Source organism: Mytilus edulis, chromosome 5 (genome assembly GCF_963676685.1).
Source record: "Mytilus edulis chromosome 5, xbMytEdul2.2, whole genome shotgun sequence".
Classification (NCBI taxonomy): Eukaryota; Metazoa; Mollusca; class Bivalvia; order Mytilida; family Mytilidae; genus Mytilus; species Mytilus edulis.
The window spans coordinates 76,637,494-76,651,600 of NC_092348.1; the positions used below are offsets into that span (position 1 = coordinate 76,637,494).

The following is a 14,107-nucleotide window of genomic DNA, read 5'->3' on the forward strand; positions in this document are numbered from 1 at the left end:
ACAGGTAGAGTATTAAATAAGTATTGTATATTGTTTATCAATTTATACCAGAATATGGTGTGATTGGTTTATCAGAACAATATAGCACAATGGTCGTACATGGTCGTATAAATGAAAGCTTAAATTGACCAAATACTTGGTAAGCAACGTGTTCCGACGTATAGTGACGTTATGACTATATATACAAATTCCTTCTTGTTTAGCCTAAGTTTTTTTGTCGAAATAGTTATCAAAGGTACCAGGATCGAAAACGGTTTTCAGAGAACATGGCCAAATGAATCACATTAAGATCAGAAACGAAATCTTTTTACCGTTTAAAATCGTATATTTTAGTTGTTCGGCTGATTATAGTCAATTTTGTAGCGATTTTGTTCAAGGGCAAATTCTGCGTGCTGCTTTCCTCAACAACGTACCAGAAGTTATTGTTATAGGTTTTAAATGAAGTCAAATGATATTTTTAAACCTTCACTTTAGGCAACAAATCATATCTAAAATCTTGGAATAATTACTCCAATCAAGTATCTATTACCTAAAAACAATGAGCATAAAGGCCTAACTAATAGCTAACCTTTTTAATTATAGAACAAAAATTTTAAAATTAATATCTATCATATATCAACTTACATCAAGAAGAATAAATTATTTAAACAAAATCATTTCAAATTATTTTATTGAATGTGATGATCCCCTAGGCGTTTCATACTTTCAAAACTATTTTTACAGTATTGATCTTCTTTTTTTCCTAGAATATTTAATTTTGTCTAAAGCACAAGGAAAATTTAAAGTACAAATGTAGTCAATATTTTACAGTGATTATTTCACCTGAAATTGAAATAGATACTACTCTTCTAAGGCTTCCGATCTTATAAATAGCAATTCGTAGAAATGTAATTCGGTTAACTATTTAATTTACACGATCAACACTGAAGAAAACAAAATAAGAGTTCGGCATAGAAATTCATAATCAACTTCCGCAATCACATTTTCTTTATCTGTTACATCCAACCTTACATATACGTCGGAAAGATTAGAATTTACATTTACATCCAGAAACCAAATTGTAGTATCTCATTTACCCTCAAAACATCGAAATGCAGTTAAATATTGAACAGTTTGATTCTGGCGGGAAATCTGACACTCGTTCGGCATGTGACAATTTTTCTGAACATCATCGGAAGTTCGGTAGTTTATAATTAAAACAAAGTAAACATATAACATAAAAAGGTAGAGCCAATTTGATAGGTTCAAACATGTATGCAGTGTTATTTAACAGGAAACACATTAGCTATACATAAAAAAAAACATCAATTGAATCATTTTACCAATGCATTGTGTGATTAAATCAATAAATATGTTGTTATGCAATAAGCTGTCTATAATTAGTTACATAACCTTGAACAAGTTTTCATGATTTTCTTTTGACTGTAAATAAAACAATTAAGTCAATTAAACATTGTTTTATTTCGGTCAGTTGTTCAAAATCAATTCATAAATGAAGCTCTTCCCTGTTTTAGTATTAATACGTTCGAGTTGTCGCATGGTTAATACTATGTGAGCCTGTAATGTTTGTAATTTGACAATAACTGAAAACAAGATGAGACGGAGAGCTGATTTCTTAAGTTTAATGTATAAGTTGTGATCTCGGGAGAATTACTTTTTTTCATTATTTTATGTAAAAACCTAAAAACCTTTATTTGTAAACATGTCTTGCGATTTTTAGTATTTTACGGAAAAAGACCAGATAGCATGTTTTCGGGTTTTCAACAACTGAAGACTATGAACAAAACACTGAAGACTGGATCCCAAATAAAACTGGGGCTGAAATAAGGTTTATCTTTTTGAACATCATATTTGTTTATCAATTTCGAAAAAAATATAGATATCGTGTTTATGAACTATACTAGTGTACTCGAATAGCGTAGTATAATTAGGGAGTAACAGTACAGTAGTTGAAGAGTTGCCACCGTCCTATCATAATGCATTACAACAAGAAATAAAATGTAAGGGCTTGAAAAAATGTATAAATTTGACAAACAAAATAATTCCCCGAAACTCTAGTAGTGATTTTGGCGCGAAGGCTTCATGGCTAAACGTGACGTCATACAAATGATAACTTACAAACTGGAGGTTATTACGTTACCTCTACGATTCAAATTTCGGATAAAATCACAAACGGCGAATTCGATGTAGGTGTTGTATTATTTTCGATAAATATTGTAGTAATCGAACATTGTTTGATCCAATCAATTCAAAAAGGCGGGTCCCTCCTTCGCGAGTTACGTCTGTCAACTGTGATTTGACGCAAACTTTTAGCCAAGAAAACAGTTGTTATATAAAAATTACATTTGTGTTAACTTAACCCTATAATACAGAGAAAAACTAAACGAGAAAAAACATTACTTTCGATACACTTAACACGTTAGAAAAAAAGTATTTAAAGCTGAAAATATCAAACCTATAATAATCTGGTCTCTGTCTCTGACATGCCAAGGACATGTATAATATTATTCGAATCTCTTTTTTTCCCGAGTGTTGTATGTACAAATACTATTTTATAAATTTGAGAATATAAGAAATTCAAAAGATTGAAATCTTAATCTAAAACAGGTCAATCTTCACACGAAGATATACAATGGATTTTAGCGTTTCCATTGACATTTATGCAATACATCAGTCAATTTAGCTGCATAGTCAATGAAGTTTTTGTCATACAATGTTTTGTGCTAAAAATAATCACTTCATTAAGTATAACTTAAACGCAAAAATCTATTAACAGTATATTGCAACACAAACAAAAGTTCAACTCTAGAATCTTTATTACGAGTCGGCAATCGAGATTATAAGTCACATACCAAAACAAACACTGCAATACACACTAAATTATTTAAATAACCACATAATCAATGATAGCTTCTTATCTAAAGATTGTTGTCAAATTAACAAATATGTTCTCGAATATGAAGTAGATTGTTGTCAAATTAACAAACATTGTTTGCGACTATGAATTATCTATTTCATAGTTGAATAAGGTTTGTAAATTTGTATGTATGTATGACTTATTAGATTTTTTAAACATCAAATGGATGTTTGATGTAGAGTATAATATATCTAAGGTCTGAGGAATTAAAAAAAAAGGTTTTCATTGAAAATGTACTTTACATGAATGAAAACGTACGAAAATAAAATTAATAAAAAAGTGGTTTAGAATACATTATGTAATAAGTACTAAGAATATGTTGCTGTTTCAAATCGACTTTTATACAAAAAATCGATATTACAATGCAAACCCTCTACTAGATATTCGTCTATCAGTCAATCAGGTATCTATTCCAGTTATGTGTAGGTAGCCAGTTTCGTTATACACCTTCTAAGGGCACTTTGAACGTGGAGAAATCGACTTGATCGGTAAGCATACATTGAAAACCAACTTGATTTAGTGTTATGCGTGTAATTAACACTCTTGAACAAATCAACACAGGTCAGAATGCAAACATCCTTCAATCGCTATAGGTAATACTGTCTATACAAATTATTAGCTTAATACTATTTTAAGATTCATTTGAATATTTAATATTAATTTTCTACGGAAAGCTGCGTGGGTATTTCCCTCATGGAAGTCAAGTTACGGACATGTTTACAAACATTATTACGTCCGTTCTGTATTTTTTTGTTATTTGTGTTTCCGTGTGCATCGGTTAAATGAGTTTAGCCTCCATCAACTGATATGTATAGCTTGTATTTAGGATGTAATGTTACACAACTGCCCTAGATTTTGTTCAATCAAAATGAATAAAAAAAAGATGTGTTGAGAATGCTAATGAGACAACTTCCATCCAAGTTTTAATAAATAAATAATTAACAAGTATACGTCAAAGTATGGCCTTAAACAAAGAGCCATGTTAAACCCCGTCCAATTCTAAATGTGGTTCATTTGCCTGTTGTTCATGCTTTGTCGTCTGCTTCTGTATATCATATAAAAAAAAGAAGATGTGGTATGATTGCCAATGAGACAACTCACGACAAGAGACCAAAATGACACAGAAATTAACAATCAAAGGTTACCGTACGGCCTTTAACAATGATCAAAGCCTATACCGCATAGTCAGCTGTAAATGGTCCCGAAATGACAATGTAAAACAATTCAAAGAAGACAAAAGAAATGGCCTTATTTATGTACCAAAAATGTACGAAAAACAAATATGTAACACATAAAAAAACGACAACAACTGAATATCAGGCTCTTGATTGTTTTTCACTTATTGTGTTGTAGATAAATAAAGCCGTACGTTTTCTCGTTAGATTTATTTAACTTTTGTCATTTCGTTTCCTTTTTTATCTTACTATTCCTTATGGTATATATGCTTAGTTGAAGGCTGTATAGTGGTCCACCTGAGTCAACTACTACTTTGTGTGGTCTCTAGTAGAGATTTATCTAATTGGCAATCATGCCGAATGTTCTTTTTATTAATATTATGTATTGATTGATTCCTTAGACAGTTTTATTGGTGGATTAAAAGTGTAGTTGTTAAAATGCAATCTTTGCTTATTATCGTTTATACATTTGTAGGATTTTTGTCTGGTTTTATCTCAACCAGAACTGGTTCACAAGATGTTGTTGATTGGGTTTGCTTTTTTTTCTGAATTTGTATTTTTCTGTGAAATTTATTGTTTATTTTAGTTTTTCCGTTCTTCTTTTTTTCTTCTTTTGGTAATTGCGTTTTGTGATTATGCTAAGTATTCCTCCTTGTTATATTCACCTTTCGTATTGTATTTATTACTGTTTTGTGTTTTTCTTGTCTTACAAGTAAGGCACAACATCGCTTAACTCTCATAGTTCCGATTTCGGAGAAGTCGGAAGTACCTGAAAGCTATATCAAAATTAATCATATCTCATGCAACACTGAGGTATCCAAGATAAGTAAATAATCAGTACTAGTGTAAATCAAGTCAATAGTATCGCATTCGTGTGTTTCGGCCACATGAAAAATCTTTCCATTTAACAAAACGGGTATTCTTTTACGACAAAGTCCTAATTTTCGAAGAGCTGTAAACTAGGACGAAAATGTGCGGCATGTAAATTAGTTTACGCGTAATCAAACCGTCACGAGAAATGTCTGGTTTGTTGCATCAAAATATTTACAAAACCGATTTCGGAATAAAATCAGGTCATGCTATAAAAATAATAACATGTTTTTTTTACCATTTTTTTAGTAATTGTCCCTTGAAGTTTGTCGTTATTATGTTGAATGTAATAACCGAATTCCAATATGCATCATGTCCGAGGTTTGAAATGGCATGTTCATCGATGTTGTCAATATTCATAAAAATGATATCAAATAGGTTTGCAGAAATGATAAGAGTTATACGGAAATAATTTGATATTGTTTAATACAGGTTTTAGATATGAGTTATGATATAATGCATACTCAGCTTTATCTGTTTTATCCTTAAGCTTTACTTCAAGTTAGTATTTGGCAAAACGTCTAGGAAATTTGGTCCTCAATGCTCTTCAACTTCGTACTTTATTTGGCCTTTTTAACTTTTTGGGATTCGAGTGTCACTGATGAGTATTTTGTAGACGAAACGCGCGTCTGGCGTATATACAAAATGTAGTCCTGGTATCTATGATGAGTTTATTTAGATGGAAAAGATACGTTCAAAAGTGTCCCCCTTACACTATTTTTTTGATAGAAGCAACGTAATTGTTTGTTGCTTGTCATCCAAACGAACCAAATACGATGTCAATGAAGATAACTAGATAATTGATATGATAAAAATAAGTAGATGTGATGAGATTGCTAAACTTCTCAAACAAAATTAAAATGGAGTGAATGGAAGCAGTTATAAACAACTGTACGGCCTTCGACGATGACACAATCCCATGCCGTACAATGTCGGCTTTATGTACAGTCCTAGTTACATGCTAAAATGAAAACAATAGACACAAAGCACCGCAGTAAGATCATCGACAGTTATTAAAGTCTAGTTCAAAACCAGTTACATCTAATATCTAAATGATGTTCTCCCAGTTTCAGATACTATTGTTTTCAATTTGACTGTTTATTTTATGTATGACCTTTGTTAGTCTTGTATGATTTTTAATTTTAGTTTTTTTGTGCATAATTCGGCGTTTAGTATGGCGTACATTATCACTGAACTAGTATAAATATTGTTGAGGGGCCAGCTGAAGGACGCCTCCGGGTACGGTAGTTTCTCGCTGCATTTAAGACCCTTTGGTTGCCTTCGGTTCTTGTATGCTCTATGGTGGGGATGTTGTCTCTTTGACACATTCTCCATATCCATTCACAATTTTTTCACTTGAATAAAGGGAGGAAAATCAAATGTTTTATACTATTGGAAGTTGAAAGAGAGCTTCGATTGTTTGTTCTTAAGCAGATCTTTGGAACGTTTTAGCATCCATATCTGAATTGAATCAATACGCCTCTTGAGTAGGTATTTAAGCAGTAACTCTTAAGTCTTATTTAAAACAAAAAAGATTGGAATGCATGGAATTTAGGGTGACTTGTATGACCTTTTGATATAAAGAAAAAAGGACTACAAGCATGAAGATACACTATTAGCTAATAACTTGAAAATCATTTTGGTATATCATTCCTTAACATTATCCTAAAAATATTATTCGCTATCAATTTTTTCCTGATATATATTGTATCGTCCAGACCATTACTTTGGGTACTGTTAAAACAGATGAAACTCTCAAAAAGTAGCTGCTAGGAAAATGTGACCATTTATAAGTTCATTACTGTCGAAACTGATACAAGCATGTGAAACGATATTTCGTGAACACAATTTACTAGATTTGAAAAAGTTAAGGAAAAGATTAACTTTTGTATTAAACATATATTCCCCATACTTATATGTCAATCTACAAACAATAGTAGTACCTGGAAATCTATTTCGATCAATTACTCATAACAAATAAACAAAACCAAAGGAAAAACCCAACTAGGTCGGTAAAAATAATAATGATGTGCATCCGTATATTAGTTTTCAATTTAAACTATAACCTTCCTTTACTGGATTTATTAAAGTAGATATAAAAACTGATCACTTCAAACAATTTAAAAAAACTCGTAAAATAGAGACTCTTCGGAGCCAGTATCGCTCACCTGTATATGCTATGAATGGTTTTGAAATCATGTAAAATTAAAATCACAATAAATAGTATAAAATACCCCAATGATGTTTTATTTGAGACCAAGTTTGTTTTAATTTGAACGAGTAATCATCGTAGTTTAATGTAAAGCAGGTCTTCCCTTTGAAGATTTACAATAGTTACTGAAGACCCCTTATCATTATTTGAATTAGTTTTTAATTTGTGACCATTTAATTGACAATTTTCCAAAGACATCAATAGTAAACCCATAACATAAAGTATAATTTTAGCAATGGTGGCAATGGTGGCAATCTTGGTTAATGGGCAGGGTCATCAGATACGTTTGAGTAAACAGATACCCAACATGTATTGATAATTTAGACCAAGTTTGGTATAATTATATTCAGTAGTTGCAGATGAGAAGATATTTGTTACGATAGCAAAAAAAATACGGTTTTTGTGATAATGGACAATTTTGTCATGTTGACTTATTTGTGGTTGTTACTGTGATGAACAGTTATGCTGTTTACAGTTTATCTGTATCTATTATTATATTCAAGAAAGTAAAAAAAACTGCCAAATTTCCTTAACATTACCAATTCTGTGGCAGCAGCATAACAACGGATTGTCTACTGCGTCTGAAAATATCAAAGCAGATATATCTTGACCTGATGAACATTTTAAACATATCACGAAATATGTTAATTAATTATTTTAAAACAAGTAAATAAAGCTTCATATCTTTTATTTATCATTATTAAATATGTCTCATTATATCTTGTTTTGATTTAATTAAAGCATATTCATGATATTCAACAAAATAGTCAACAAAAAACCACGAACAACCTTTACCTTTGATAATTCTTTACAAAACATTTGATATAGATATAAATTTGAGAATAGATTAGTTATTGAAATGTTGATTAAATGCATAAACCACGTACATTAGCCAACCTTTTATTTGTTTTAATGTCAACTTTAGATTATACCTCCTATACACTATTTCTAAAGCTTAAATAGCTTTATAGTTATAATGTTATGTAATTTAACAGCAAAAATGTGGTAATATGTTTTGTTATCGTTTGCATCAATTGACAAAGGATACTCGAACGATGACGATGCAAAATATATATGATATAATGGAATTTATATGGTAAAATTGGGGAAGTACAAATAGTGTTCACTTAAATAAAATGTCAAGATATTTCATAACTAATTGAGAACAAACACTGCTATTGATATATTGTACATGTATACTTCTAATTTATAAATATACTTTGATGTTCTATAAATTTGTGAAAATCAAATTAAGTGGTCGATTACGTATTCACTGTGTGACATTTCGGGTGGAAAATAATTGCTGCATATCACTTAACACCAAAAATATATTAACAGCATAATACAACTCATATCAAATGTTGTTATCTATAATCTTAATTACTTGTAGGCACATACGACCCACTATCAGTTACACATAAAGGGAAAATCTGCAATGCATACCCAAATATAACCCAAATATAATCTCCAAATACATACCAACGTTATATATGATCATTGTTGTTATTTTAAATTAAAATACAGTACATCCACGTATATGTCGTTTTGGAGTATTCACCCTATTGTAAATTAATTATGTAGCTGTTACGTATATGAACGGCTTGATGTTTTATTTTCTAAAACCAATGGAGTTTTCATGTAACGCAGGCTTTTCACTAGAACTAACAAAATGATAAAGTCCTGATACAGTTTTGCACCAATAAACTGTCTATTCCACTTATTAGTACACTTGGTAAATGAAAATAGCGGAATTTATTACTTTTGGAAAGTCGTTGGAAGGTCTTGGTAAATTGCATGCTTCTGTTGGTTAGCTGATTAAATGGGCGTTTGAAAAGTCAGAATGTGTTTAAACTCTTTTTTATTATTGTTCATCAGTAAAAACATACAAAAGAACTATGTCAATTGGACCTGGTAAGATACTATAACTGCCGTTGAAATTTTGCTAGATATGTTTGTTCTCTATGGAGATTCTGTACACTATGAACCAAATCAACAAGCATAACTCTCGGCAAATCAATTGTGCGATGTTCAAATTTTACAAAGACCCAGATGTTAAATGTTCGCGACGATTTAAATCGGCGTTTCTTTTTTCTTTGCGCGAAAATTAAACGTTCGTGAACATTTTTTTCGTTTACTGTATCGTCAAGTTATCGTAATTTCAATTGGGACTAAGTGTGCACCCTTTTTAGGCGGACCTGTTTCTGTATATAATCAGTTACAATTTATAACTAAAATCAGCAAACACCCATCGAAACAAGATGAAAATCAAGAAAAGATAACTCAAATATGAAATGAATGTACGTTTAATTAAAGTTAAATACTAACAGAAATAATAATTCTTTCAAGCTATTTAAATCGAGGATATTTGAGTTATCTTTTCCTGATTTTCGTGACGTCACGAAGAGATTCAATATGCATGGATTATAAACAATATTATCTTGGGAAATAAGTGCGACCTGAACCTTGGTTGCAATTCCGAACGTTTTGAAATAGGAAAAATCCGTAGCTCTATGGTCCGCAAATAATACTGCTCCACAGCTAGTAAACTGGCATTGCAAAAAATCCAAACTTGTTAACATAATTTATTTGATTTGAAAAGTATGAATAAAATAACATTATAACAAAATGAAAAACATAAACATAAAACAAATCGTTAACACATATCAAAAATGAAAACAAACTTAATAATATGCAAAAAATACTATTAAATAAATTTAAAAAATATAATACATGATAAACATTAGTCGCTAATCTTTCTTTTTGACCATCAAGAATACCAATCCTGGCTTTTTTAGTTTCTCATGTACATTCACCTTTATGTTTACCACTATGTTTTCATAATTCTGCTTGAAGGAATCTTCTGATTAATATTTGCAACCTCTCAGTATCATACCAATTTTGAGATTTGAATCTTCAGACAAGTATGTGTAATCTTTATAGTATTTTTTTTCAACACGCATTTATAAAATCTGTTTTGTTTGATATGTGTCATGAATTACATCTTCTACTGTTAAATACTATAATCGTGATTAGCTGTTAATAGCAGGGATAGCTGTAGTATATTTATCTTTTATTGTATTGATTGGCAATTTTAAACAATATACAATTAAAATAAAATGAAGTTGATACCAACAGTATTTTTCACAAATATTCGGTAGTTCTAGTTATAAACACAAACTCTAATTTGTTGTTAGCAATATACTATATGTGATAACTGCAAAACTTAATGTCTATGTCACAAATTACTATACATTATAATGATCGTTCTGTGGAAGTATATTTATTTACGTTCTAACAGTACAATGTAATTAGAATGAAGTAAAAAGGTCATATTACTGATGATATGATCTATTTACATGTTACTTTATAATGTATATAAAAGTATGGAATACAAACCTAATGCATAGTCCCTTACTTTATAGGTTGCATTCAGTACTACTAAACACTAAATGTTTTATTTGATACCAAAGTTACTTATTAACAAATTTACAGTTATGAGTATGAACTCTTTTGTTTAAAACATACATAAAAATTGTTTGTATCTTCTTTTTTACTGGGCCCGAATTAGTGTGTTTTTTTTACCTATAATATACCTGATTTTGCATATGTACATTTCAAAGGGTTAATATTCCTGTTGAATAAAAAATATAACTAAATAGTATTTCTATATCGAAGTTGTGATTGATAAATCTGATTCAGATTGAAATTTTGATTAAAATTCTATGTTTTGATTGTATTCGTGTTTCATTCGCAGAATAGGGATTGTCATTAAATAATAAGTGAAGGCACAGTGATGAAAATGTTTTGGAAGGAGTCAACATCATCAAGAAGGGGATCAGTTATGTTAAAAAAGTAGAGAGGGTCATTAAAAAATATTCCGGTTTTTCAAAAACTTTTGAGCCCTGAGGACTAACGACTTTTAATACCTTACTAGATAAATGAATACCATCATCTCATCGTAACATAGAAACTACCAAATTACTTTAGTTGTTTTTGCTCACAGATTATTAAATTAACTGATAATATCATGTGATTGAAATATTAATGTAAAGTTTAAATTTTGTTTTAGAATGTTTACGATGATGACTTTAAAGAATCCACCTTCAGTTTCTTAACTTTTTAATAATAATTTAAAAAAAAACACAGTCACGTAAAAAACCACACTCATGAAAGAAATAAAACAACACGTATCTGTACATTGTCACTACAACATTGCAATGCAATTTTAATACGTGGTCTAAGCAGTCTTTCAGACTTTTTTGTATTGCCTTCACTAGACTGGTCCGAGTTGTCACCAAAAGAAGTTTAAGTACTAAATCCCATCAGTTTACCTATAAAGTTAAAGCATATTCATGCAAAATTGCTTTCTCAAAATACAATTATTGTTTTAATATTTCTAACCTGAGAAATTTTTCAAGTTCCTGTTTAATTGAATTGTAAAATATGTGTTTGACAATCAAATGAAAAGATATACCATACAATGTTATAACAAACTTGCAAAACGTGTACATTTACTAATTATTGTCTGCATGAAAGCAAACAATAAATTACCTATCTTATTAAAAGCACAATACTAGTAACAATTGTTTTGCGATAACAAACCGAAATACACTTTAAATTCTTTTGTAGCCAATTGCGGGTCATAGCGGGGCGGAGAAGGCGTCATGTGTGTTTAAATCTACAGAAAGACACATTCAACCATATTTGTTGCAAGGAAATGTACCTCAACAGAGCTACGATAAACCAGTACATTAAGGGGTAGTTCACGAACAATTTTTTGCCTTTAAAAATAGAATTTGTAATTATTAAAAGTGTTAAAAAAAATATTTATATACTTTATGCTTAAGTGGCTAAGAATATATTGACTGCAAGAGAGAATGTAACCATAATGTGTTAATTTGTAGCTTAGGAGCCAGAACGCAATTTCCCTGTATCCATTTCTTTTACACATGAAAATATATCATAAAAAAAGAACAAAATCACGGGAGCGGAACGGAAGTAATATATCTATCTTTGAATTAGATAGCATACACGAAACACGGTAAACATTATTCTAAGTTTTGGTTCGTTAGTATGTAAAAGAAATTACTATGGTATTTACAATACTAAGTATGCGTTTCAATTTGATAAGCTACTTCTCACATGTCTCAAAAGTTAATGTATATAGTTTAATGTTTCTATGTCCAGAAAATCCATCATTCACAAGCTGGGGACATTAGCTAATTTTTTATACAACATTGATAACATAAATGTAAAACAAACAAAACAACTAACTGATTATAATTCTTTTTTTTTTAAATTATCTAACCAGCCGTTTTAAAAGAGTCATTTTCAAAACTTGAACTAATATGTTAAATAAAATGTTAGCGCTTTCTAAACCAGTTTTTTTTTAAATAGGCAATTTATATTGTATGTTCTAATAATACTAACGTTTTCCTGTCTTACCATTTAAACTAAAACAATATTCCTAGAATGAATACCAGGTAGAAACAATTCCAAAGATTTTCTGCAAAATCAAATAATTCTGCACATAGTAATATACTAATGGATTGTGATATTTTACATTTTCAATGAAGCCTACATATAAATGGATCTAATTGAAATGTTGCTTAATCGAGCGACTGCACCAACGCCACTTGACTGTTTTCCTACTGAAGTTATAGTAAATTATTATATTTTATCACCTTGTCCATCTAACTATAATCGCAAAACGTAAAACAAAATATATAATACATAATGTATAGTTGACAATCGTCAACATAGGTAAATTTTGTTATTCCTTTCACCCAGTTTTCAAATGTTTAGTATATTGGTGGTAGAACAGAAGGGATTTTTTAATAAAAAAAAATAGTAAAACTCTTTGCTCTAGTGGTCATATTTTCAATTTGATTGAAAAACATTGCCTCATTTGATAAATTTAGATCCACATAGAAACTTATGTTCTTACTCCTTTTGTCGATGATGACAATATATGAATTAAGCTAAATTTTGGATGATTCTTTGTGCGTTTCGGATGAAGGTCAATCAAGACAAGTGCGTCGTATTATATTCATTTGGAGTTCAATGATAGTTACGTGCAACCAATGTTACCATGTTTGTCAATTACTCAACATTAAATATAAATAGTATGTACAAGGTCTCCATTTTGAAATTTTTTTGAAAGTGTTTTTGAAAGTGTTTTATTTTGAATCATCCTCTTGTTGCTATATCTTCAATTCTATGGAATTCAAAATGATAATAATTCATTAAACTCATCAAAACACATCAGGCATATCAGGATTGTATAACAACAACTAGGTAAGTGAATACTAAATGACATGGGGTGTTCCTTAATTTTCAAATGCGATTGAAGGCAGTGTCAGTTACTACTGTGTGTGATGTTACTGTTTCAAATTCGCTCGGAATATATGCATTGTTGTTAGAGAGTAGAACAATCTGAACTAGTATCGACATGTCATATACACTATGTTTTTCCAGGAGCAACGAACTTTCTATTGTGTATTTTTTCTTATAAACGTCCCTTCGACTATGACACTGTAATTGTGGTATAGCAACATGAATCTGAGACATTGCAATTATATCATTTGTTTTCAAAATGAAGTACATTTAGTATTCCATTTGCCTCAATGGATTAAATTTCATTAACATTTACCACCGTTGCGCAAATTTACAGGTAAAATGTGGTTTGAGTTTATCAATCACGTTTTTTTCGTATTAATGGAAAAGTCAACAACAATGATACAACCATTAATAAGTGACTCACAATACAAATATTATGTCATATAAAGTGCAAGCTATTTCAAACATTTACCAGAAACACAAACCTTAATGATATTGGAAATGGTACTCACTATTTCTTAATCCAACATCATTTCCAGGACCTATAAAAGACCAGGAACAAGTACATAAAAACAACTCTCCAATAATTTTTTA

General features: G+C 30.2%; 1 protein-coding gene across 2 annotated transcripts in view; it reads right to left on the reverse strand.

Annotated features, from left to right (window-relative positions):
- Nucleotides 1-9,829: 9,829 nt before the first annotated feature.
- LOC139524486 (uncharacterized) overlaps nucleotides 9,830-14,107 on the reverse strand; it is a 44,316-nt gene continuing 40,038 nt past the window's right edge. Inside the window, exons 6-8 of one of the 2 annotated variants that reach the window (XM_071319278.1) lie at nucleotides 14,026-14,055; nucleotides 12,620-12,680; nucleotides 9,830-11,505 (exon numbers count right to left, since the gene is read on the reverse strand). In XM_071319278.1, coding sequence (XP_071175379.1) covers nucleotides 12,628-12,680; nucleotides 14,026-14,055 — 83 coding nt within the window. In that variant the 3' untranslated portion in view covers nucleotides 9,830-11,505; nucleotides 12,620-12,627. Of the gene's footprint in view, nucleotides 11,506-12,604; nucleotides 12,681-14,025; nucleotides 14,056-14,107 lie in introns of both variants that reach the window. The other variant, XM_071319279.1, reaches the window with a different exon arrangement.